The sequence below is a fragment of the Calonectris borealis genome, chromosome 23, assembly GCF_964195595.1.
Source record: "Calonectris borealis chromosome 23, bCalBor7.hap1.2, whole genome shotgun sequence".
NCBI lineage: Eukaryota > Metazoa > Chordata > Aves > Procellariiformes > Procellariidae > Calonectris > Calonectris borealis.
The window spans coordinates 3,635,210-3,659,706 of record NC_134334.1 but is presented as its reverse complement, the minus strand read 5'-3'; the positions used below and the strand labels follow the sequence as shown (position 1 = coordinate 3,659,706).

At 39.3% G+C, this 24,497-nt stretch overlaps 2 protein-coding genes across 5 annotated transcripts; one reads left to right on the top strand and one right to left on the bottom strand.

Annotated features, from left to right (window-relative positions):
- Positions 1-243: 243 nt before the first annotated feature.
- SDF4 (stromal cell derived factor 4) lies at positions 244-17,984 on the bottom strand. 4 transcript variants are annotated; one of them, XM_075172389.1, is made up of 7 exons: positions 17,966-17,984; positions 15,609-15,974; positions 8,613-8,749; positions 8,007-8,120; positions 4,187-4,345; positions 2,870-3,045; positions 244-1,256 (listed from the first exon to the last, which is right to left on the bottom strand). In XM_075172389.1, the coding sequence occupies exons 2-7, from the start codon at positions 15,914-15,916 to the stop codon at positions 1,080-1,082; spliced, it is 1,071 nt and encodes a 356-aa protein (XP_075028490.1). In that variant the 5' UTR covers positions 15,917-15,974; positions 17,966-17,984; the 3' UTR covers positions 244-1,079. The 4 variants fall into 4 exon arrangements, with proteins under 4 accessions (XP_075028490.1, XP_075028489.1, XP_075028488.1 ...); XM_075172388.1 differs by lacking the exon at positions 17,966-17,984 and adding an exon at positions 17,327-17,713; XM_075172387.1 differs by lacking the exon at positions 17,966-17,984 and adding an exon at positions 16,874-17,296.
- Positions 17,985-18,037: 53 nt separating this feature from the next.
- Positions 18,038-24,283, top strand: B3GALT6 (beta-1,3-galactosyltransferase 6). Its single transcript, XM_075172392.1, has one exon. It carries the CDS (start codon positions 18,159-18,161, stop codon positions 19,200-19,202), a length of 1,044 nt encoding a protein of 347 aa, XP_075028493.1. The 5' UTR covers positions 18,038-18,158; the 3' UTR covers positions 19,203-24,283.
- Positions 24,284-24,497: the final 214 nt, after the last annotated feature.

Below are 24,497 nucleotides of genomic sequence, written 5' to 3'. Positions count from 1 at the left end.
AGAGGGGTTTTTACAGTAAAGATGGAACCAGAGTAAAAATAAATTTTCTATTTTAGACAGTAGTGGATATGACCCTTGTGTTGCAAGATGCTTTCTAGAGATTATCCAAAACCAGACTGATTAAAAAGCTTCCCAAGTGCTGACTGTACGTTGCTCTGGCAAAAGTAGTTCAAAAGCAAAGCCTGAATTTCCCCCAGCTTCATCATTCATGAGTTCATCATTAATTTGCACAGAGGCAAGTACTAATTTTAACAATAAATTTTAGTTAAGTAGTAATCATACACCTAGGTGAAACCCATTGCTCTGTTCAACATCTTTAAGTCCACGAAGAAACCTTCCCCATTGTTTCATTTTAGAATGAAATTTGATTTTTTAAGACATAAGCAATCTCAAGTCTCTCACATTCCTAGTGCAGTTGCAAACCCAAAACCTGTCACACTATAACCAGTTTTCTTTTTAAAGTAGATGCAGAAGAGTTTCTCTGTAACGTAAGTTCTTCCCCACAGCTCCTAAAGATAGTTCAGCAATGGCAGGAGAACTTGTATTAAATTCTCAACAATACATAAGTAGGTTGAGATGCATTGAGAAAAATACTGGAAGATTAGCCAATCAGTCTATGTATGGATATTCTCATGAGGTCAGAACACACATATCTGAACCACAATCCCCTTTACAAAAGCCAACATCTTTCAGTGTTAATTGTGATTTCCATGGATCAGCAGCTATGAGGGCAACAAGAAGAGTTAAATATTTAAGAAGCCTCCACCAAATATGATTAGCCAAAAGCAGCTGAAACTTCAGCTGGATTAACTGTACAAACCAGGGCGAACTGATATAGTCCAGTACCTGCCCCATTATATATGGACCTTTTTTTGCCCCTCATACTGAACGCAACAGAGCTGTAGATCTTATGTATGGACGGAAGTTTTTTTTTAAGTCTAGGACAACGCACTGTAGGCATATAACACAGATAGCAGCAAAGTAACTTTCTGTCTGTTTGGGCGTCGGATTTTTTTTTCTTTTTTTTTTTTTTTTTGAAAGCAAGAAAGTGCTTCAGAGCTCTGGAAAAGTGAGCAGGATCAGAACTCCTCATGGACGTTACGTGCATAGTCCATAAGCTTGCTGCCTGTGAAGTATTCACTGTATTTCAGGATCTCCTCCAGCTCTAAGTGATGGTTTTGATTTTCATCTGCTACTGCTATCATTTGCTTTGCTTCATTTAGGGCATTGTATTCATTCCTAGGATCCATATATTCCTAAAACAAATAAGAAAATAATTTTCAATCACTAAGCACACATTTCCACATATCAGAATAATGAACCTGCGCTCTGTGTAAGCTTCAGCAATTATGAGAATAACATAAGTGAACATAAATCTTGGAAAAAGGTGTTAGCACATCTTTTTAACAGGCTTACATCTACCTCCCAGCTATTTTTCCATTCACTGCTTCCTTGGCTGTTCTCAGCAGAAATCCAGATTTTCTCAGCTTATGCCAGTGTGTAACAATAGAAATATTTTTGACATTTTGGTTGCAAACTAAACTCACTATCAAATTTGGTGTTTTTTGTGAAGAAATATCAATTCAAAATTTAAAAGTGGCACACTGTCAATCTGTAGGACCTAAATTTTCTTGTTTCTGGAAATAATCTTTTTAGAACATGTTCAATTTAGAACTTTCTTGTTCCATTTTAAACCACCAGACAGACACTACAGAGGTCAGAAGTCTCAGAAACAAAGCATTTTGCTCCTTCATCTAACTTGAAATAGATTAAAAGTTTTCAAGTGGTGCACTTTAGTTCATCACAGAAGACTCCATATTATCTTCAATTTCTTCCCAGAAGATGTGACATACATGTGCGTGCATCTATGTGTGTATATGTATACAAAAACTTCAGGGATAAAACAGCTGTTTTTAAAAGAAAGTTCTCAGTAAAAAGGCTATTAACATTGTCTATGTCACAATATAACTGTTTATCCATACTACCACTATCGTTCATACCCACATATTTGCATACTGAGAAGGTTAGGAACTTTAAGATTCATCCCATCTCGGGGAGAAGGCCAACATTTTAGAGGTTCTCCTTTCACACTGCCTATGCTGCAGTTTGAATTCTGCTAGTCAAAGTACATTCCTACATCCAGAAAGCAAAAAAAGCCAGAAACGAGCCATGAGCCTCTTCCATTGGCCACAAAACTGCCACAACTACAGGGTGCAAAATATTTGATGTTGTTTGGTGGACTCTTCTGCAGACAGAATTATTAGAAGAAAGCCTTAATTCTGCAAACCAAAGTCCAAAAAGGCCACAAACTAGAATCCACACTTGAAAATAATAATTTGGTTTATTAAAAAAGAAAAAACACTCTGAAAGACAAGAGATCTCTGCTATTTTCTAGGCTAGTGGGGCCCCAGGGTTTGTTGGTCATTGGGTTTTTTGGGTTTGTTTTGGTTTTGGGTTTTTTTTGTTGTTTTCTTTTTTTTAAATGAAGATATAGATTGCCAGTTACTCCTTTTGCAACTGAAAGTATGACTCATTGTCCCATTAACCAGTGCACCTAATGAAGTCTGTGACTTGCTTTCATGCACTCCATATCCATACAAGTGTCTATGTGACAAAAAACCCTAAAAGCATACCTATGAATAACAGTCATGCCAGGAAAACTCCCCCTCCTCTTTAACAAAAAGCATAAAACACTATCTGCAAGCACTATAGAACACCACTACAATCCCAAGTTTTGTAAAATAGACACCTCGTACTGTTAATTCAAATATTTTTGGACTTCATATTCTCTAAAGCAGTTTCAATCCTGTATTTAAAAACCAACTGTTGGTTTTAAAAACATTAGAACTACTATTTGAGGAAGACTTACCTCCAGCTCTTCCATTGTGACAATACCATCATGGTTAGCATCAATGAGCTCCTCAAACTCCTTCCTTCTATCTTTTACCCAGTCATCATCAATATCTTGAGCTTGCTGGTTCTCTACAGTACCAACAGGTAATGAAATGAACTCTGAAAGAGTAAGTTTCTTATCTCCGTCTTGATCTACAACAGAAGTATATAATAACAGAAAAGTATTTGCTTAATGCCCATTAAAAATGAGAAATTCCTTCACGTCAGAGATGTCATTGGTACAGTCTGCCTGGTTTCAGCAGTCCACAATCCTGACTCTAGCAGAGAAGAATAGTTACCATTTATATCTTTTATAGTCAAAACCTCTCTGTATTATAGTACACACACAATGTTTCAGAAAGCTAAAAAACATACACTCATCAATATCTAAAAAAAAAGAATTTTACTGGTCCTGAAGGACATACCAGGTGGCAAGTTGGGCTTTTTTTTTTTTTCAAATTGTTGTTTGCTTATTTTTTCAACAATCGACTGCAATAGAAAGTTTCTTACAGCTGCATCCAGTCTCCCCTTGTATTAGCATTCAGGTAAATTAACCCTCATAAAAGACTGTGTACTGGAATTGTTCTGTCTGTGCGTGTCACACACTCAAGCACCACTGGAAACTCTTCACATTTATTAAGCTAACAACTAGCAAAGTCACAGTTCTCTTTTTTTTTTTAATCCAGGTGTTCTAGCAGTTTTAAGTTCCTATTGACTCAATAGGAAAAAAAAAAAAACATGTGTGCCAATACTTATGAATTTAAAAAAAAAGTACTATTTTCTTAGAAACCTCAACATTTATTTCCACTTCCATGACTGTACGTCACGATTCTTACATGGCTGCTGTACTGGGGAAGTACAAAACAATTAATGCCCTCCTCACGGAACATTCACATCAATATATTTTATAATATTTTACTATTCATCAAACCTTTTCTACTATTACCACAGTGACTCTACAATGCAGCAGCATTTCGGTGTCAAGTAGTGGCAGCTGATCTTCTCTGTATGAAGTGCTCAGAGTATCTTTCTAACATAGAATGTTGTGCTGTTCTTTAACAACCAGAGACTAAATTTAGTCTTGAGAAATGCACAGACAACTTCATAGAGATGCCAGCATTTGTGCTAAGTTTGTTTTTCTTACTCATCACATTAGAAGATGTGTAGAACAGAGCAAACAAGATGTGCCAAAATTTAGACAGACCCATGACAGTGCAATGACCTAACAAAGTCTACCCAATAAAATAGTTTGCAAGTAAACAACTCCCAAGAAATGGGTTTTAAAATGGCATACCCAAATCTCGGATGATTTCTTTCACCATGAACTTCAGCATTCCTCTACTATGCTCTGGATGAAGAAAGGACAAGAATTCTTCCTCATTCAACAACAGATCAGGAGGTGGGTTGTCAGCTTGGTACCACCGATCCTTCAGGTTATCTAAAACTTCCTGTGCTAGAAATTTAAGAAAAAGATTTAAGCCATCATGTTCAATCTATTTAAAGTTCTTAAAATACACCTTCCCTTGTTACTCAGTTGTTTAAACAAGGATGACCTACGAACCAGTTATTTTACAGTTCAACTACTGGAAAGCAGGTGCTGAGGGGAAACAAAGTGCAATTAGTTTCATCTAGTTTGTGCTGAAACATTACGAAAGATCCTTTAACCAAACAACTGAATTGAAATTAGGAGATGAAAATAAAGATTTAGCTACACCTGTATCAAAACTTCAACGTGTCAAGTGAAAAGTATTGTCCCTACTAGTATTGTTAGCTGGTTCTGGTAGGAGGTATGAATAATTCAACTTTGTTCAGTACTTGTTGTTCTCCTTTCTTATTTTCATATTTTGAAGCCCACTACCAACAGAAATCTTTCACCTGACTGAATACCAGTAGTACCTTTCTTCTGAACGAATCATTTTTGTTTTCTACTTCAAACCAATCCTGCGCATTGAAATAGCCAAAACATTCTTCAAATTCAAAATATTCTTCAGATTGCAATTGTGACATCACAGAACTAGTTAATATCTACAAGAAAGGAAGATGTCAACCCATTATTTTCCTACCCAAACAATAACCATAGAACAAACCCTTTAACATTTAGCGTGTTTTCTTCTAAGACTAAATAACATGACTATCATTAAATCTAGAAAGATGCTTCCAATCTGGGAAGCACCATTGTACTAGTGCTTTGGCTAAGAGCACCACAGAGGTTTATTCTACTCTACAGCACTTGTTAAGTCTACCACAGGTAAGAAAATATTCTTTGCCAACACAGCGGTTCCAAGCATGATCAAAGGGACACATTTTATTACTCCAATTTTACAACACTCAACTTATTTCAACTTGGCATTTCTTAACACAACATTATCTAAACCAAAACCAGTTGTATTATTGTTTTGAATTCTTTTTAGCTATGTTCAAGCTCACAGGATTTGAGTTAACAAAACAGTACAGTGACCTACCACAAAGTGATGATCGAATTATGCATACTCCACACAATTTTAAGTGCAGAATTTTTTTCTCCAGCCACGCTGCAATTCCAGATAGCACCCTCACCTCCACAAAACTACATATATGAATTAAGCTTAAGAATTGTATTAAACAGATTACAAAAAAGAAAAATCAAAGCCTAGTTTTTACAGCAATCAACAATACATTTCAATGGACAGCTGTTCTTTACAAAGTATCTAACTCAAAAGGCAGTATAAGCAAAGCCATAAAGCAGAGGACTAGGAAAGCGATGAAAAGACTTCTGCCCTGCCTCTGCTCCTTCCTTCTTCCTTTACCCTGTCAAAGGCTCAGAATTTAAAAGACTCACCTACCCAGAGAGAACTTATATCCTTAGACTCAGATACATCATCCAGTATTTCAGCCTAAAAATGTTATTTGTTGGAACTATGAGAGATTTAAGAAGGTAGCTCTACAAAAGAAAGTTTGGAAACATCAAGAACAGATGCTAAGCTAAGCACCAAGAAATGCATTTAGTTTTCAGTTACTTAAGGATACAAGTACTTATTACTCCTTTTAGCTACCTTGTCTATTCTATATCAGAAAGCATTCTGACTTCAGACCTAAACCCTGCATATGTTTTAGCTATCACTATAATTTAATAACGGGAAATATTTTTGCTTCAAGAAGCAAATGCAAGTTGAAGTACACATGTACGAACAGATACATCAGCACCAAAATCACTTTTTATTTCCACTTATTTCATCTTACACCATGCAGACAAGCACTTTTTAGTTGACTTTAAAAAAATTAACTTAAGAATCATAATTTGTACATGAGTTTCCACTAAAACCATGCATCTGATTTGAAGAAAAAAACACCTTGCAACACACAACGTGAATATTATGTGCACCTTATGGTCCTGAACATAACCAAACAGGAAAAAAAATACCTGTATAGAGTATTCTTTTTCTAGTGTAGGCATTTTCTAAATGACACACTGGAAAAAATACTGTCTGTAGCACACCCTGCTATCTGTAAAATACACTAACAAACACAAATCTGAAGCATTTGCTTTTCATAAGTTTTAAAAACACTCTGAAAGACTATAGTCTTCAGATAATAAACTTTTTTTTTTAATTTAATAAACTGTCTTAAATAGCTCCTGCATGCTTTTGGCTGCTGAGTTACAAGAGGGGAAAAAAAAATAACAACAGTCACATCTACATTTTTGAACTGCTAGTTGCAATTAAGAGTTAAGTCTTCAGTGAATTATTTTTTTTTTTTGCGAAGAGTAAAGAAATCCTTCAGAGTCTTAATACGAATCTTAGGGCAAGTTTGTAAATGGCAAGTTTTAGTTCTATCAAGGACACAAGTAAACACAGAATAATCAAATCACTTGCTTATGGTTTTGTCGTGTAGCCAATGCAAAGGTTAGAAGTCATAAGTCAATCTCTTTTTGCCTACCTTTCTTACTCAGTCTTAAATGAAACTCAACTGTCAGTCATCAGTTGAAACTGCTGTTATCTGCATAAATTAAATAAAGTTGTGTCCCTAGTTTTGGCCTGGCATCCAAACTGTAGTGTGCCTCTGCGCAAGACTCAGAATATGCCTTAAGATCCACACATTCAGTTATTTTTTATTATACAGACCGAAAAAGAGTACTTTTGCACTGCACTAGAGTATGAAAATAAGTTTTGCCTATCATCCTCAGGAAGCGGTAGATAACTAATTTGATTTTCCCGAACAAGGCTTGCTACCTAGGTAGAAAAATGATTGTGTACAGACTTCCCTTATTCAGCAAATCTTTTATCTGATGAGCATTCCTGTAAACTGTAGTTAACCACACTGCCATAGAACACGCTGCACAGGTGTTTTCCCTGCCATAAAATTCAAAGGCCCATTTGCATTTTAGTTGCTTTTTGATAAATGGAAAATATAACATAACCCATTTTTAAATGACTAATTCCTGCAAGGAAAGGCTAAGGCTTCGTGTTTTACTTAACAGTAAATTTAAACACTTTTAGATGGGCGGGGGGGGAGCAGGGAGATTATTCTGTTAAGAGTTGCCGTGTTTATACCAGCCAGACTCAAATGAAAGTTTCAAAAGTAGTAAGGAAGAAATGATCACTCACTCTCTACAGAGAACTTAGATGAAACATGAAACGATTGTTAGGCAACCTTCTGCTATTAACTTCTAGTATGTTTTGCAGTGCCTAAGCATGTACCGATTTAAACCCAACACTGTTTGGTAGCACATACACCCCACCGCAGTTTTAGAACAGGAATCGTGTATAGCAGGTCCCTTTCATTTGGAGCAACAGGGGACCTGGTTCCCACATTAACAATACAATGGTCCACAGACAACACAGGTCTGACAAATTGTAGCAGACTGTTAAACATAAATAACTAAAAACTATTCAAATAGGCAGAAAAAAATAAGCAATCAAGATTTTTCAATGTTAAATATTTATATCAAGAGTGTCAAGAAGGCAGATTTGAGTTGGAAAGAAATCTAGTATTTCTGTCTTATGACTTACACATTCTAACATTTGTGTAAAAGCAAAAGAACAACTAAAACATTCATCTTATATTAAGAACAGTTTTGATATTCAAGTTTTAGAAAGTAAAAGAAAAACTGACACACATCGACGGTCTGCACTTACTTTCTTCATCTATTTTCAACTCTTCATTGTTTCTGATCTTCTCTGCGATCTCTTTTTCATTAAAGCCCTTACTTGCCAAAAATTTAATTTTGTATTCATCCCAGGACACATGGCCTGTAAGAAAGAGCCATATCTCAGACATGACAAGCATGCTTAAATGACGAACTTTTGGTCTCATTACTTAAAACAGTATGTGCTAAAATCTTTTGGTTCAGCACTATAACCATCACACTAAGCTTATGAATGGCAATATGAAAACTATCACCTGATTCACTTTTATGTTTCTTTAGACCAGACAGGCCTTATGAAAATAACCTATTCATGTCACTGTCCTCACCTCATCCCTGGCAGTGCCACTTAACTTGTTTACAACTTCCTACGACCGCAAGTGAAATAACATAGCAGTCAACACAGAACTACAATGCTGACTGAGGCACATTCCCTCTTTGCTCTATTGTCTTCTGTATGGATCAAAACTGTTGCGATTACATGCAGTCCAAAGAAACTTGGATTTTGACACAACACATCTGAAGAGCAGCCAGTAGGTTTGGCTGCTAAGAACTGACTTAAGATGTCATCAGGAGACAGAGGAATCATTCATCTTACCATCACCATCAGGGTCCACAGCTCGGAAGTGCATTTTATTCTCTTCCACAGCTTCCTGGAAATGTTCATCTGTCTTTTCTATAACCCAGCGCTGCATCTCTTTTGCGCTTATCTTTTTATCATTATTTATATCCACCCTATGGATGAATAGCAAACAAGATTTAGATTTGGGGGGGGGAGGTGTGGTATATTTTTAGATTCTAAATTAATTACTTTATTCAACAATAACAAACATAGGTTGCTACACAAAAGAGTGTATTTATAAACCTCTCTGAGAAGTTGTACATTCTTTGAACTACAGAGTAAAAAAGTAGCAAGTTAGCCATTTATTTCATAATTACATTTAAGTAACTACAACATCCAGGTTACTACTCAGTGAAAAACATTCAGCCATACTTCACTTTGCTGTAAGTTAACTCATTTCAGTATTATGTTTTTGAGTAAATTTTTAAAGTAGAGGAAACCACAGATACATCACTCACGGCACTTAGCTCATCTCCTATTGGTTCAGAATTGTCAACTGTCAGCTGCTGCAGACTTTCACTAGTTTGAAAATTTTCTTCTCTCAAACCATTAACTCCCTCTCAATTTATCTTTCCAAATCCTTTTACCTTGACTTCCAAGATCTCTGAAGTCTACTGATGAGCTGCCTCCCTGTGTCTGCTAGATCACATCACAACTGTCGTGACCATTAAAAACAATGAAAATATAATGTGAATAACCTTGATGCAAGGACTTTCAAACTATTTAATACTTTGACCATAGTACTTGTAAGTGGAAACAAACAAACCAACCAAGTTTCCTCTATTGTACCTCGATCTCTGGTAACACATAACAGCTGATAGCTTTTAATTCTTAACACATTTAGAAGTTGTGCACATACATTTGTTCTCCATTAGGTTTCTGGGGTATCAGGCTCACTTTGCTTTGTCAAAGGATATGCTTGTACTCTGTGCTACTGAGCTACAGAACTAAACTTTTTCTACCTGACTAATATTATCAGTAAACGTCCAATCTGATAATCCACCGTTCTCCTTAATGTACTACCGATATTGCTTTACTGTATTAAGATACACTGTCACACCATTAATCCCATTAATGCTTATTTCATTGAAAAGAAGTTAATACAAAAATTACAGTTGAAGAACAAATACAAAAACAATAACATGCCACTTGAAGGTTTTTTTGAGCATATCATTAAGTATTTATTCAAAAAAGATGTAACAATATTTAAAACTGAAAAGACATCACTAACATTTAGGAGGCACGATTCTATTTAAAGCACACCAAAACCACTCTATTTCAATTAAAAAAAAAAAAAAACAAAAACAACCAAAAAAACCACACCAACAAAGAAAAACACAAAAAAAACCCCCAGCTTGACTCTGGCTTTTTTATCTGTTTGTATCACTGTCTTAACATTACTGAAGTGTTACCATTGAAACTCAAGTTATTAAATATGTGATTTGCCTTTAAATGTCAACTAAATGTTAAAAGCTTAAGCCAAGTAACAACCGTAGCACCTAATCTTCTACAACCCTTAGCTGTATTAATAAATGCAGTATTAGTGGTTTCAAATGTTGTGTCACATCTTTCCACATATATATCCACAGGTTCAGTATTAGCAACTTTTCAGTATCAATGGCAAGACCAGTAAAATGGTTATGTTCAACTCGTGCCACCTTGCACTTACCGGGTGAACAAATGTGGGGTTTGATATGGTATAGGTACTGTCAAAAATGAGAAGGGAAAACAAGGCATTTTCCCCTCAACATTTAACATTGAAGTGTCCTTAGATCAAAGCTCTCAAACTTACTACTTCCAAGCTGTACTTTCCATCTAAATCACATTACAATGTGAGGCAGAAAGGTAACAAACATCCCATTTATTGCCCTTCTAGCTCATGAAAGTACACCTTTGTTCTGCTACCACAGTTCACAAGAAGTCTCCAGTGAGTCAGATTTTCATGAACTAGCAGGCAACCACTGTGCAAGGTGAGCTGAAATCCTTTCAGTGTCCATAAACAGCACTATTTTTGAGAGGAGTATCTACAACTGTATGAAATATAAAATATGGTCCTGTTGTGAGGTTACCATCTAAGGTGATAAAAGCAAAAGACTGTCCATGCTTCCTTAGACAACCATCTCATTCAGAAGGGACTACTGAAAACATTTCCACTAATAATGACAAGCTTAGATAATTACATGTTGCCGAACAACCTAATACTGGTAAGTCAAGGAAAACTGATTTTATAACACGGTGATGGGCAATCAGTTCTCTGAGGCAGATCAGCCTGAACGCTCAAAAGATGTTAGTACATCTTTTGGTACATTTCAATGCACTCCTTAAAAAAATTGCCAAAGAACAAGTACTGACAAGAAAGAATTTAAGTTCAAGAAAACAAGATGAATCCAAGGATCCCAGATTACAACTTTGCTCAAACCTTCCTCAGCAATATGTGTCTAGAAATCTTGTGACGATTTCTCAAACTTCATGATACACCAGTTCCAAAAAAAAAAAAAAAAAAAAGAAAAATCCTGATTGCTCTTTTTCTACAAGAAGCATGGTTTTCTGCTAGTGTGCTATCTCAGATTTTTAGAAACTTAGGTATATGATGCACTACTTCCTGAATTGACAGCAAAGAAAGTTTTTGTAAAAATAGGGACTACTGTTAGCATAAATTTGAATTAAAACACAGACTACAGAGAGCAACTTACCTTATTGCTTACCTGTCCCATTCCAAAGAAAATTATAGATAAACCACAGCCCAGACAGTAGTTGATGCAACGTGGTAAGTACCACTAATATTAATACGTTTCAGCAATGGGCAACACCAGACATAACAGCTCTTTATAATGTCTAAGTTCAAGGTTAACACTTCACTGACTATTCAAACTATACTTCATTACCTATTCACAGCCTAAATGTTAATACTACCTTTGAGTAAGTATGCTATTTTGTAGGATAACTGGAAATTTTTCCTTAACAAAAGCCTATAGTAAGGGCTACATTGAATATAGATGTCAAGCCTGGAAGAACAGGTTTTAAACACTTCAGCCCAGTTTCTCAACTACAAGCCATTAAAAATCAGATTTTTGTGGCCACCTTTCAAAAATCCACATCTATAAGCATTGGCCACTCAGGTTTTCAGATTCATGTTTTCAGGTTCCTAAATGACAACACCGCAATGCTGCCCGAGGTATTGGGGGGAGTAGGAAGGCAGTGTTCTTACCTAAAGGACTAAGATAACAATTTCCTTGAGCACCTAATGCGTATCACTTTAGAGTTGGTTTTTGTTTCATCCAAATAATGAAAAACAGATCCAGAAAATTATTTTTAATAACAGAAAACAAAGCAAAGCTCTACTTTACATGGTAGGAGGTATGCAAAATTTATTAGATGTACATTTAAATGTACAGGTTAGGAAAAACACAAATCAGGGTGCACACACTACTTAAAACCTTCCAATGGCTTACAGCATAAACAGCTTTTTAACTGAATAATAAAAATCTGTAATCTAAACTGAAGATATCAAAACAGGAAAGCTGAAAATGTCCCCTCTCGTCATTCTTTATTCTACCTGATATTGTCCAACATCGGCTGTCATCACTGGCATCTTCCTGCCATAGACAGAATACATACCAGTAGAAATGAATACTGTGTTAGGCTCTGAGACAAACCTGAAATTAAGGAAGGGGGCATGGATCTTGCCAAAACCACTCCCTACCTGAACACAAACAGTCACAGCTGTAAAGTCTAAGAGAGCTACACTTAAAAGCATTGTGAGATTCAGGACAAGTTCTGCTTTAAGAAAGGATAAGTTCATGACTTTTAAACAAGGGGAAAAAAACAAACCAAAACACCTCTGTACATGGTAGTAGTTAACAGAAGGTGTATTTAAGCCTGTGACCTGATGAATGAACGTCAAGGTAAGGCACTCAGCTAACACAAAGATTTTAATTTTTAAATCACAACTAGGACTGCCGCTAAGTAGCTCTCATCTCTAGGACGAGAGGAAATAGCCTCAAGTTACGCCAAGGGAGGTTTAGATTGGACATTAGGAAAGATTTCTTTACTGAAAGAGTGGTCAGGCCTTGGAACAGGCCTTGGAACAGGATGGTTGAGTCACCATCCCTGGAAGTATTTAAAAGACGTGTAGATGAGGCCCTTAGGGACATGGTGTAGTGGGCATGGTGTGCTGGGTTGACGGTTGGACTCGATGATCTTAGAGGTCTTTTCCAACATTAATGATTCTATGAAAACATCAGCAAAATGCAAATACTAGAAGGATACTCAACTTTCAAACTCACAGAGGTAACTCCATCACCACAAAAACACCCTGACAGAAAGCCACACACATTACATTCTTCTGTACTTGAATTTATCAGTTTTGTTCAACACATGTAATTTAATTTACAAGATAACTGACCCTTAGAAGCAAGGCTCACCAAGCTGAATTCTAGTACCCAATGCCATCGATTTAGCAAAATCAGCGTCACCACAAATACACTTGATCGCTTTCGATATCCTTCCTCCTTCCCTCCCATCAACACTCACCTACACAAGCTAAACTACACTATACAGCAAAAGAATAGAAAATCTATGGATTTCAGGGTAATTTAAACTATCTAAATGGAGACTACAACAAATGGGTTTTTTTGCAATTAAGAGAAGTACAAGAAGGAAGGATCAAGTAAGCCCCTCCCACAGATTTTCTTGACCTAAAGGTACCTGAACACTTACCCTTGGCAGGGAATAAAGACTAAAAAGGTGCACCACGATTTTCTGCACCATGCCCTAGTTTCACAGGGCAAAGTGGAAGTACTGGTTAACCTGTAAAAAAACACTTGTGTAGACAAGTAAGGCTTGTCCTCCCAGTAAAGAGTGACTTCAGAAACTGAAATACAGAATTATGAAATGCCATTTGTTCTTTCAGTCACATACATCTTGCTTACCTAGAAAAACATGGTTTGGGGAGCTTTTCTTCCACGCTTGAACTTTATTTTCAGTATTCCGATCAGACAACAATTTATGCTTTGAATTGACTACTTTATATCATACTGGCACGCCATAGAATCTCAGCTTTCATTAATTAAAAACACATTGTGTGTTTTCTTTATGTCTTCAAAGAAAATATTTCCAAAGCACCTGGAAGCCTGTGACTTACTAGCTTTTCACATAAGTTCACAGTATTTCTCTTTTCACTTAGCCTTTAAAAGTATGTCTAGAAAGCAACCAAATTCCTCAGTATGCCTTTCTACATTTCTAATCTGATCATCTGACGGAATGTAATTTTAAGTAAGTATCTGAGTGAAGTTGATCTTGAATCCAATTGCTTGAAGCTTCCTAAGACAACCTCTTTCATAACAAACAGGCAGAAATGAACGGAGTTCGCAATTTGTGAATGACAATTTACTAACCATCAGTTGAATGTTTCCAATAAACATATAGCAATAAAGAAAATGAAACCTTCTAAGCACAATCTTAATATTTGTATATATCCTACCAATGAAGTGAGCGGTCTGAATAGCAGACACAGTAAAAAAGGATACTACTCTAAACGAAAAAAGCACTCTGATTTGCCTATTTGCCTTAGCTACCTTTACTCAGGAGAACACCTGAGTTATTGTTATTATGTTGTTATTGTTATTATTGTTATTATGTTAATAATAATATGTTATTATTGTTATCACTGTTATTATTGATATTTTTTCCCTGTTAATTAAAAGTTTGCAGAAAAAAAGCTTTGTTAAGCCCTCTCATTTTATCTCAAGTATATGCGCATCCCCACACCATCATCAGCATTAAAAGCACCAATGTAATTTAAGCTGTTCTAATAAAATTAATCCTCCATTGCAAAAATGCAAATAAAGTCAATTCTGCCACCTAGTGTCTAAAAGTATGCACTGATATTGATTTCCATTTCCATTATGTTTACTGACCTACAAACATCTGACAGTTTATTCGTTGACACAAACCTTATCTAGCACAAGAAGTGCTTTATAAAATGTCTAAAAGTAAAGTTAATATTTTTACACCAGGTAAAGAGCTAGATGAAGTTTTCAAAAAGGCTACAAAAGAAAAATTTAACCTTTCTATTCTTATGTTTCATTCTCATTCTCTTTTTCTAAATTCTGAGGAACTAAATGTTTTGTTAACAACACTGCTAAATTAATGAAGAAAGCTGTCGTGTCAATTCCTGAATTCTTGGTATGTGCAGTTAGGCATGATTATTTTTAACCTTCATGTATTTCATTTGAAACGCTCAAAGTTTAGACACTCAGCACCTACTAGAAAGTTTTATGAACAGAAAGCAGCTGCTAGTTTGTTTACCACAACCTTACCTCATTGTTTGTCTGTCCCTTTTCTTCCCTTCCGCCTTTACTATTGTCTTTTCAGTGTTTTTCCTCTGCAGTTATTTGCAGAAGTCACAATAGAAACAAAACCAAGATCCGTATGGAATATAAGCCCAAACAATAAATAAGAAACTTAGATTGCCAACTGAAACCAAACTTACAGCAAAGCAATAGAGCACACTACCGCTAGAACAAAACTGGAACAAACTCCCACCCTCCCAATTCATTGCATGGGCATCCTACCACTAAGGAAGCCCTTCCTTACCAGTTCCTTGGTTTAAAATACAAGTGTGGTTGATTATTCATTGAGCCAGGAAACCAGGAAAAAGTAATATTAATTTTCATACCTCGAGAGGCTAGGTAGGTTTTTTCACATAAAAGCAGTATATTTTGTCATAAATTTTACTAGATCACAGCATGAATCCTGTATACTGATTGTGACTCTCAACACATGCATTCTCACTCCTGAGAATGGTTTATACAGGTATGTTAATACCTTAATAACACGAGCACAGTGCTTATAGTATGGTGCTTTCCACCTCATCATTGCAATTCTTAAATATCACAGAAAAATTTGCAAATTTTACTCTGAAGATCAGAGAAAGAGGCTGCACTGTTCTTGGCAATGTACATAACTTACTTTGAAAAGATGACCATGAGCTTCTTCCTATTTTTTCTGGGTTCTGAATCTTCCTCAAACTCTTCCATCTCTTTTCCTAGAAAAACTTCTTGATGAAATTCTTTGTTAAGATGTCCATCCATCTCCATTTTGACCCCATTCAAGTGATCCGGGGGCAAGATTTCATTTTCATCTTTATTGTCAGCTGGCTTTTCTTTGAGGGCCGAATTATTTGCAGGCCTTGCATAAACATCCATTAGAAGAAATACAAACAGAAGGGACAAATACAGAGATCCCAAACTGCAGAGAAAGGCCTGTCTTGACATCATTTTTTCCTTTTTATTCAAAATATTGGCTGATTAAATTACTGTGAATGGATCAAATGATCTAAAAACAAAAAGGAAAAAACACATGCAAATTAAACTCTAGAACATTATGTCACGTCTCCTAAAATTCAGAAAAACCTACACGCACACACAAGTATTTGCTGTGAAAGAATAAAAAAGCCTGTTAAATAATAAATATACGACAAGAAATTAATCTGTGTTAGTTTTCAGTCTGCACAATTGCAACCTCTGTCAGAGGACTTTGGAAGACAGCATCCTTTAAATGGCCTAGTTCTGCTCTGAAAACTGTCTTCAGGTGTTACGGCATGAGCTGACCTGACAACTGAAACCCAAGCATTTATTGAGAAGTCAACCCAGCGCACGAAGCAGTTACTGTCCGAATCTGCAGCCCAAGCTCAGCTGTGACAACGTCCCTAACACCAGCACTGCACTTCCCAGCAAGCTGTAGAAACAGCCACGACAGCACAACAGTTTACCAGAGATCTCAACAGACCACCTCTTTAGAAAGGCTGAAAGACGTAAAGGTCATTTTGGAAAGAGATAACCGAGGGAAATACGATTACAAATGCCATCACATCAAGCGGAGCTGGAAACACAGAGGAAACAGCCGGCAGGAAAAGCAACCCCAGGGAAGAACCTGTCATGACCTGCTTGCTAGTGCATGAAAATCGCTGCGATGTACGAGTTCACAGACCGCAGGGACAGGGAGAAGGACCGCAGCCCGACAGACAGAGCCTCGAGGAGCACAAAACCCAGTCCCGCGAGGCACAGCAGAGCCTTGGGCAGGGAGGACCCGCCCAGCCCGCGGCAGGAGTCACAGACCGAACAGCGACGGCTAACTCCCCACCGGAGAGGGGGAGCCCGGCCGGGGCCGCCCCGCCCGACTCAAAGGGCAGTGGCGGTCCCGACCCCGCTCCAGGAAAGGCCGCAAGCACTCACCGAGAGCTCCGGGGCGCTCGAGGTGCCCCTTGCCAGCAGCCTCCAAGAACGGTGACAGGCCGCGGGGGAGGCCAGCCTCGGCCTCGCTGCCCCTCGCCCCGCTCCCCCGGTCCCTGCGCGGGCCGCGGCGGCTCCTCACGGAAGGACGTCAGCCGGCGCGGAGGACCCCAGGCCCGCTCCCGCCCCAGAGGCACGGGCGGAGGGAGGAGACCGGGCCGCGCCAGCGCCGCGTAGGAACTTCGTCAGAACTGTGCGTGCGTGACGGGCGGGCAGCGGCCATCTTGGAGTAGGGCAAGAAAGCGCCCTGTTCCGCTTGCGGCGGCCATTTTCCCTCACAGCGGGGCTTCCCCGGCCCGTCGCAGCTGCCCGGGCCTTGCGCTTGCCGTGACCCGGGGAAGGCAAAACTCCCGGTGCTAGAAATTTGAACGTATTTGCTCACGTGCTCCTCCTCACCTCAGTTAATAATAAAGCAGCTTTCCTCCAAGCGTGAAGGAATCTTTTTAATTCCCTGTCAGGTCCCTTTTCCTACCTATACGTACGTCTCATTCATCTGTTCTGCTTGGGAGCCCTTAAAATACTGTAACGCCACTAGCAATCTTTTATGAAACCAGAAAAACAGCCAGCTAACACACGGCTCCTCTCACAGGACTACCTGCGCTCCTCTGCCGCAACGAGGCAGCACCACACGCACCACAGCTTCCCCTGGGGCTGGAAGCACAGCCTGCCGAGGCGCAGGCGGTCACTGGCCTCAAACGCCACTTGCCGCGGCTTCCCTTGCCGTGACCCCAAACAGAGGCCGGCGCGGCGCGGCGCGCCCGGAACCAAAATGGCAGCGTCTCAGCCTCGCATGCCCTGCTGTAAGATGGCCGCCGCAAGGCGCCGCCGTGTGCGGTCAGGTGGTGCGGGGCGCGGCCACTCCTCCTGCTCCTTCCCCCACAAGGCAGGCGGCGAGCGAAGCGGCGGCCGCTGCACACACCGAATCCGCGCCGGAGGCCCAGCAGGTAGGTAGGGACGGAGCCGCTCCTCCTCCCGGCCTGAGCCGGCGCTTCCCCGAGGAGAAGGGGAAAAGGCAGGAAGGAGACATGAAACCACCTCTGAGGGACGGCGAAGCGCGGTGAGGGTTCCCGCCGGAATCTTGTCTCCTTTCGGCGGCCGTAAGCCGCTCCAACCCCCGGGGGCGGGACTCCTGCCGTTCCCGCCTAAATCTTCGGGGGGCGGGGCCTCGCGGCCCGGAAGGGAGGGGGCTCCGGCAGGGGCCCGCTCGCCCCGTCGAGGCCCCGCGGCCATGAAGCTGCTGCGGCTGCTGTGCCGCCACAAGACGGCCCTGGGCCTGGGCGGCCTGTCGCTCTTCGCCGTGGTCCTGCTTTACCTGGCCAAGTGCACCTCGGAGGGCCTCCGGCCTCTGCCAGCCCCCCGCGGGCTCCCGCACAACCAGCCTGCAGCCCTGCCGCCGCGGGGTGCCAGGGGGCCGCATCCCCCGGCAGCCCCGCCACCCTCCCCTGAGGAGACCGCCTTCCTGGCCGTGCTCATTATGAGCGGCCCCAAGTACAGCGAGCGTCGCAGCATCATCCGCAGCACGTGGCTCTCGGCCGCCGGGCACCCCCCTCACGATGACATCTGGAGCCGCTTTGTGATCGGCACGGCTGGCCTCGGGGCAGAGGAGCTTCGTAGCCTGGAGCTAGAGCAGAGCCGGCACAGAGACCTCCTCCTTCTGCCAGAGCTGCGGGATTCCTACGAGAACCTGACTGCTAAAGTCCTGGCCACGTACGTCTGGCTGGATCTGCACCTGGACTTCCAGTTTGCCCTGAAGGCCGATGACGATACCTTCGTACGCCTTGATGTGCTCGTGGAAGAGCTGAGGGCCAAGGAGCCACGTCGCCTCTATTGGGGCTTCTTTTCTGGCCGCGGTCGAGTCAAATCTGGTGGCAAATGGAAAGAGAGCGCCTGGGTGCTCTGTGACTACTACCTACCATATGCTCTGGGTGGTGGTTATGTGATTTCTGCAGACCTGGTGCACTATTTGCGTCTTAGCAAAGACTACCTGAACATGTGGCAGAGTGAAGATGTCTCCCTGGGGGTGTGGCTGGCTCCCATCGATGTGAAGAGAGTGCACGACCCTCGTTTTGACACTGAGTATAAGTCACGAGGTTGCAACAATAAGTATATAGTAACTCATAAGCAAAGCATCGAGGACATGCTGGAAAAGCACCAGACCCTGGCTAAAGAAGGAAAGCTCTGTAAAGAGGAGGTTAAGCTCAGGCTTTCCTACATGTATGATTGGGGAGTGCCTCCTTCACAGTGTTGCCAAAGGAAGGATGGCATCCCGTGAAAGTCCGAGGAAGGAAAAGGCAGAATGTTGATGGACTCTCCAAGCTTGGTTACTCTTACTTGGGGAGAATCCCAGTAACTAGGGCTTAAAAATTACTCAAAAGATTTTGCACGATTCATTATGTCACATTCAATGAAACCCTGAAACTCCTAAGAGCTACTGATGTGGCATGATGTAGAGATGTTTAAAAAAAAAAAATAGATGACAAAAAGCGTAGAAAGGCTCATATGGCAGGATTGAAGGCAAATAATAGGTTGCAAAACATGGATAGTACAGAAAATCTGGGGGAGATAACTTGGATGAAAAGTTTCCACAAGATTTTTAACAGACCCTAAGATTTATTTGCTAAAGATCATGACAGGCCTTTATGCTATCTATAAGATTGTGAAACTAGCATCTGCTGTTTATTTCTTGGCAAGGAACAAGTGTCAGTTTGGCAAGGTTTGAAGATTCTAATGGAGCCACAAATCAGTTGCTATTGCCAGTGGGAACAGGTGGCTGGTTATTGACACAAGCAGCCAAGTAAAGGGAACAATTTTACCTAGGATATTTGCATTAAGGGAGGGAGAGAGAATCTGTTCTTCGGCGAGTGCTCTGATTTACAAGAGTGGAATTATTAGACCTTCTGTGTGACTTGTCTCTAAGCTTTTTGTTGTTTTTAAAGACATCATGTACATAAATTATCTGGCAGCTACAGAGTAAGTCTATATTTAGAAAGGTGGATGAGTTATGGTATTTGGCAGATATAGACTATATTATCTTATTTTGGGGGCAAATAGTTACGCTACAAAGCTAGCCTTCAGTTGTTAGGCATAGGTGTTGTTCTTAGCTTATCCTCCAAACATACTGTGTATGAAGAAACATTTCCCCTCCCAATACTAAGTAATCTCACTGACTACTACGAGGTCAGACATTGTAGGCTTCAGATTTATGTTGTTCTGGATTACTTCTGTAAAATGTAAATTAGCAGGATTAGATCAGTGGAAGCTATTTGGAATTCAAACAAGATTGCCCTAATGTGGGTACCTCAGCTAAGAAAGTAAACTCTGTATGTAGTCAAGAGAAATAGGTTCCCCCATTCCCCCAAATTCCTGTTTGAGGGGAACCTTGTCTCTCTCTTCAGGAGCTACATTGCAGTCTAAGGAGACTAATCCCCAAACAGTCACATTTAGATGCCTGAAGCTAGACTGTGTGGATGCCCTCCTCTCCAACAGCACCTTATAGTGGAACTAAAAATAATTTTACAGGAGGTCTAAGTTAATTGCTCAAGTGATACATCAGTAAATGGGATTATGTCCCTTACTCCTGTCTACACTACAAATAACTCTAGTACTGACAGAGCTTGTCAGCATCAGGTGCAGTATTGAACAGTAAATGCAGGCAGGACATTCTTGACAGTAGAACAAACCACTTACACAATTTCACCAGGTTACTTATCTTCAAACCTTTAGGTAAGCCTGTAATTCAAACATTTTTGAATGGCAGGTGCTCTAATGCACAGAAATACCTTTTCCAGTACTACTACAGAGCTACTGACTTCCAGTAACCTTTGTCAACTACAGATCTTTCAGTATAAGCAGAGTTTTTACTTTTATGCCTGAAGGGCATTCTTAATTATCAGTTTTACTGTTTGTTGCACACTGCACTTTCATACAATTTCATTTCCTCCTCTGCCTAGGTCAGTGTCTGTTCCCACCTGCAGGAAGAGACAAATTGCAAAGGAAAAAAAAACAAGGGTGCCAATATCTCTGTATTTTTGCTTCTTAAATCAGCAAGTTGGCAATTCATACCAAAGGAATCAAGTAGGGTTTTTTTTGTTATTCTTCTCTTATTTTGATTAAATTATTGAAGATTAAGAAAAGTGTTCCACAGAGGCTGATAATTTTCTGTTTTGAAAATTTGACCAAATCTTTGACTTCCTTCTAAAACAAAGTTAAATTAAGATACTGAAAAAAAAAAGTTATTTTAGCATGTGTCCATTCTAAAGCATGCTTATGTATTGACAGATAGACAGATGTGCTTTTCAGCAAGATATACTATTCCAAAACAAGAATTTAACAAGATTACAGGAAATTTAAATTGGTTTTAGCATTTTTAAAAGTATCTATTTGCCATTTGGGGTTCACTAGTATTGTGTGTATATATGTGATTAAATGCTTGTAATGTGAGTATTTATTTATAATTATTGAAAATGTATTATGTATAGGAAAAATAAGATAGTTAAATGTCATTTTAAATTTGTTTAAGGAGGTACTGTAATGTCCACAAGAGTTACATATCAAGCAGTGCTTGAATTTATTGGTGCACAAGCCATTATTTAAAGTACTGGGATCTGAACTGCAGATCAAAAGTCTGCTGCATGTCTCTTAAGCTAGTAAGAATGTACTGTTTATCCATTTCTACCAATAACTGCGTTCATGGAAGTTGTTGACGTTGTTGACTTTGACTCTCCCTGCCCACAACCCCCATCCCCACCCCCCAAAAAAAAGTGCTGGCAAAATTAATGGCAGAGAAGTGCTGGATCTCCAGCTGATATTTGACCCCATGGAAGACGTTATGCATACAAATATTTAATAGTTAAGATATTCTCTTGAAGAGTTTCTTACACAAGTGTCAGGCGTACAGCGTGCACCCTGAAGTACCGGGCATAGCAGATCTCTCGACAGCAGCACGGCCCGTGGCCTGCCTGGGGGCACTGCCTGCACACCTGCAAGATGAAGCTCAGAAACAACGGTGACCCCTCTTGCGTTCTTGATATCTGGATCTCGGTCTGACACAGCTTCGTTATACCCTTTTCTGTTTAAAGTTACCCGTGTTTTGCACTACTTGCAAAACGGATTAACATGGAAGGTTAGACAGATTCTTTTCCTTTGGTAAGTGGTTTTAGTTTTCTTAATAGACACCCGCTTACTGCAAATATAGCGCTTAGATTTCAATCCCAGTTAATTGGGAAATTCCAGAAAAGTGAAAGATGACAGGTTTAGACTTTTTTGATATTTTAAAAGCAAATTGAATCATTTGGGAGAGAGCATTCATCCCACATGTTGTGTGGAAAAACCCAGAAAAACATTAACTAGGACAGGATTTTTTTTTTTATATATTTTACTAGAAAGAATTTGCATGTGAAAGACCTATTGATGTTATTTTGAATAAGCAAGAAACATCTGTGTATTGCATGAGTGAGTCATGAAAGTTTTAAAGTTTCAGTCCAAAATTCATTTTTGAGCCCATTTTTTCCAAAGCAAAATATAAAGCACATTTTGAACAACATATGAATTGAGTATTTTAAAAGTAGTAATTAAAGGCTATCTTTCATACATTCTCAGGACCGGGTTCCGTATTTCCTGACATCATCTCAGAGTTCTAGTATATGATGGTTTTATACTTGAAAACCATGATGTAATCTTTGTTTCTCTTGAAAGTCAGGGGGAGGAGTCCAACTTCAGTGGGTCCAGCTGCTGAGAAATAAGCGGTTTTTGTCTTTATAGCACCTATATTAGACTGGAAAGTTTTGTTGTGGGCCTTTGTGAAAACAAAGTTATCCAGGAACAGATTTATCTTCTTTTTTGTAGCCATTCTTAGTGGCAATAGGTCAGTGATATGTTGGGCTTTTTATTTTTTTAAATAGTATTTCTGCTGGTTTCCAAGTTTCCTCTTCATAATTACTTTACATTTTTAATATTATTGTTAGTATGGGGAAAAATTATCACCTCAGCTTTTCTAGATATCAGTGTGTTACGCACTATAAGTTAGGCAACTGTGTCAAGTCTATAAGCTTGTGTTGGTATCCGTTCAGGACTACCATTGAGTTGATCTGTAACACTATTGAGCTTTTTGTTATTATTTACAGATTTTATTAAAAATGATTTTTTAAATCAGGCATTTAGCATTCTGCCAGAGCTAATAGATACAGTAGAGGAGTTAATTGTTCATGACGTGTTCTCTCCGTGATCATATCTAAGTCTTGATACTGAAATATTTAAAGCTGACAATGGCTTAAACTCAACTAGAAAGTTGATTTTATTGTCCAGTGAATTTTTTTAAGTTATGTGCAACATGACTTAATTACTTTAGTGGGTAAAAATAAATAGCTAAAACATTAATTTCCATACTAAATAAACTAACCGTTCCACTTAAAAAACCCTCAAGCTTCCAAGAATTCCTATAGTCAGTTCAAGATTTTTTTAAAAAAACCCTAACTTAGAAATTACTATCCTGTAACTGAATACTTTCTTTTCCGAATGTCTAGCCTTGTTCACGTGAAGTTTGCTCAAATACAGCTTCTGTGTGCCATGCTTTTGACAAACGTTACATTTTCTGTAGTTGAAATGCCTCTTTTTTGAGCATTTAAATTTGTGTTTCATATCTGTCAATGCTAATGTTTTGGGGGCCAAAGTGTTAGCTTTGCAGATTTGATTAAAAGCCCAGCAGCATTGGAAGGTGATTAAGAGTTGCATTTCTATTAGTTTCTGTTCAGCTCCAGCTTCAGAGTTGAAATACGTTTTTGGTATTGCTGTATGCTTGACAAACTGTCAACACCTACACTATTATATATTTTATTTAGAACACACTGCCTGCAAGATTCGAATCTGTTGCTACATGTGCTTACCTGTGTAAGATATGCTTTTACCTTGGAACTGGAACTACTTTATGCCAACATAATATGCCAGTTATTACTTTCTAATACAGACTATTTAGGTAATGTCTAGTAAAACTTGGAAATGGATCAGTCTGTTACTTATAGCCTGTCTGAAGCTGAAGGATACTTCATAATAAGTGTGCCTTTATGAAAAAGAACTAGCGTGGGGTACTGTGCTGAGTATCTTTTAAACGATTGAATGAAATTGCACATTTTTGGCAGCCGCATAACTTTAGCATTTGGGGGTGGGGTGTGGCACACAGTTTATTTCCTCAGCATTTATATAGGAAATAAACGGCTAGAAACCTGAAGCTGTCTGTGATGATGAAAACTCTTGGTAATTGCGTAAGCGTATTGTGTATGTATTTATGTCCTTTCATGTATGCCTTTATTGGCCAAAGGATCTGTGTGCTGTGATTTTTAATAAAAGACTTTTGCTGTATAGGTGATTGCTTGCTCTGTGTAAGAAAAGATACAAGTGTGGTTATTTTATTATGCCACTGTCGGATTGGCTCAGTCTTAAGCAACTGCACAAAAATGCTTCAGTTAATGTCAGTAATAATGACTGATCAGCATGCTAGAACCCTGAAGTAGCTAGTGGCGTAGAAGGAATGCCACTGGGTCGCACGTGTATACATAAGTACATGTACCTGTTC

Excerpts from the sequence above, each read along its gene's own strand:
- SDF4 (XM_075172389.1), bottom strand. The coding sequence starts at position 15,916 with ATGATGTCAAGACAGGCCTTTCTCTGCAGTTTGGGATCTCTGTATTTG. Across the intron at positions 8,750-15,608 it reads CTCATGGTCATCTTTTCAAA|GGTGGATATAAATAATGATA; the intron begins GTAAGTTATGTA and ends ATTCATCCATAG. Across the intron at positions 8,121-8,612 it reads TGTGGACCCTGATGGTGATG|GCCATGTGTCCTGGGATGAA; the intron begins GTAAGATGAATG and ends TCTTTCTTACAG.
- B3GALT6 (XM_075172392.1), top strand. The coding sequence starts at position 18,159 with ATGAAGCTGCTGCGGCTGCTGTGCCGCCACAAGACGGCCCTGGGCCTG.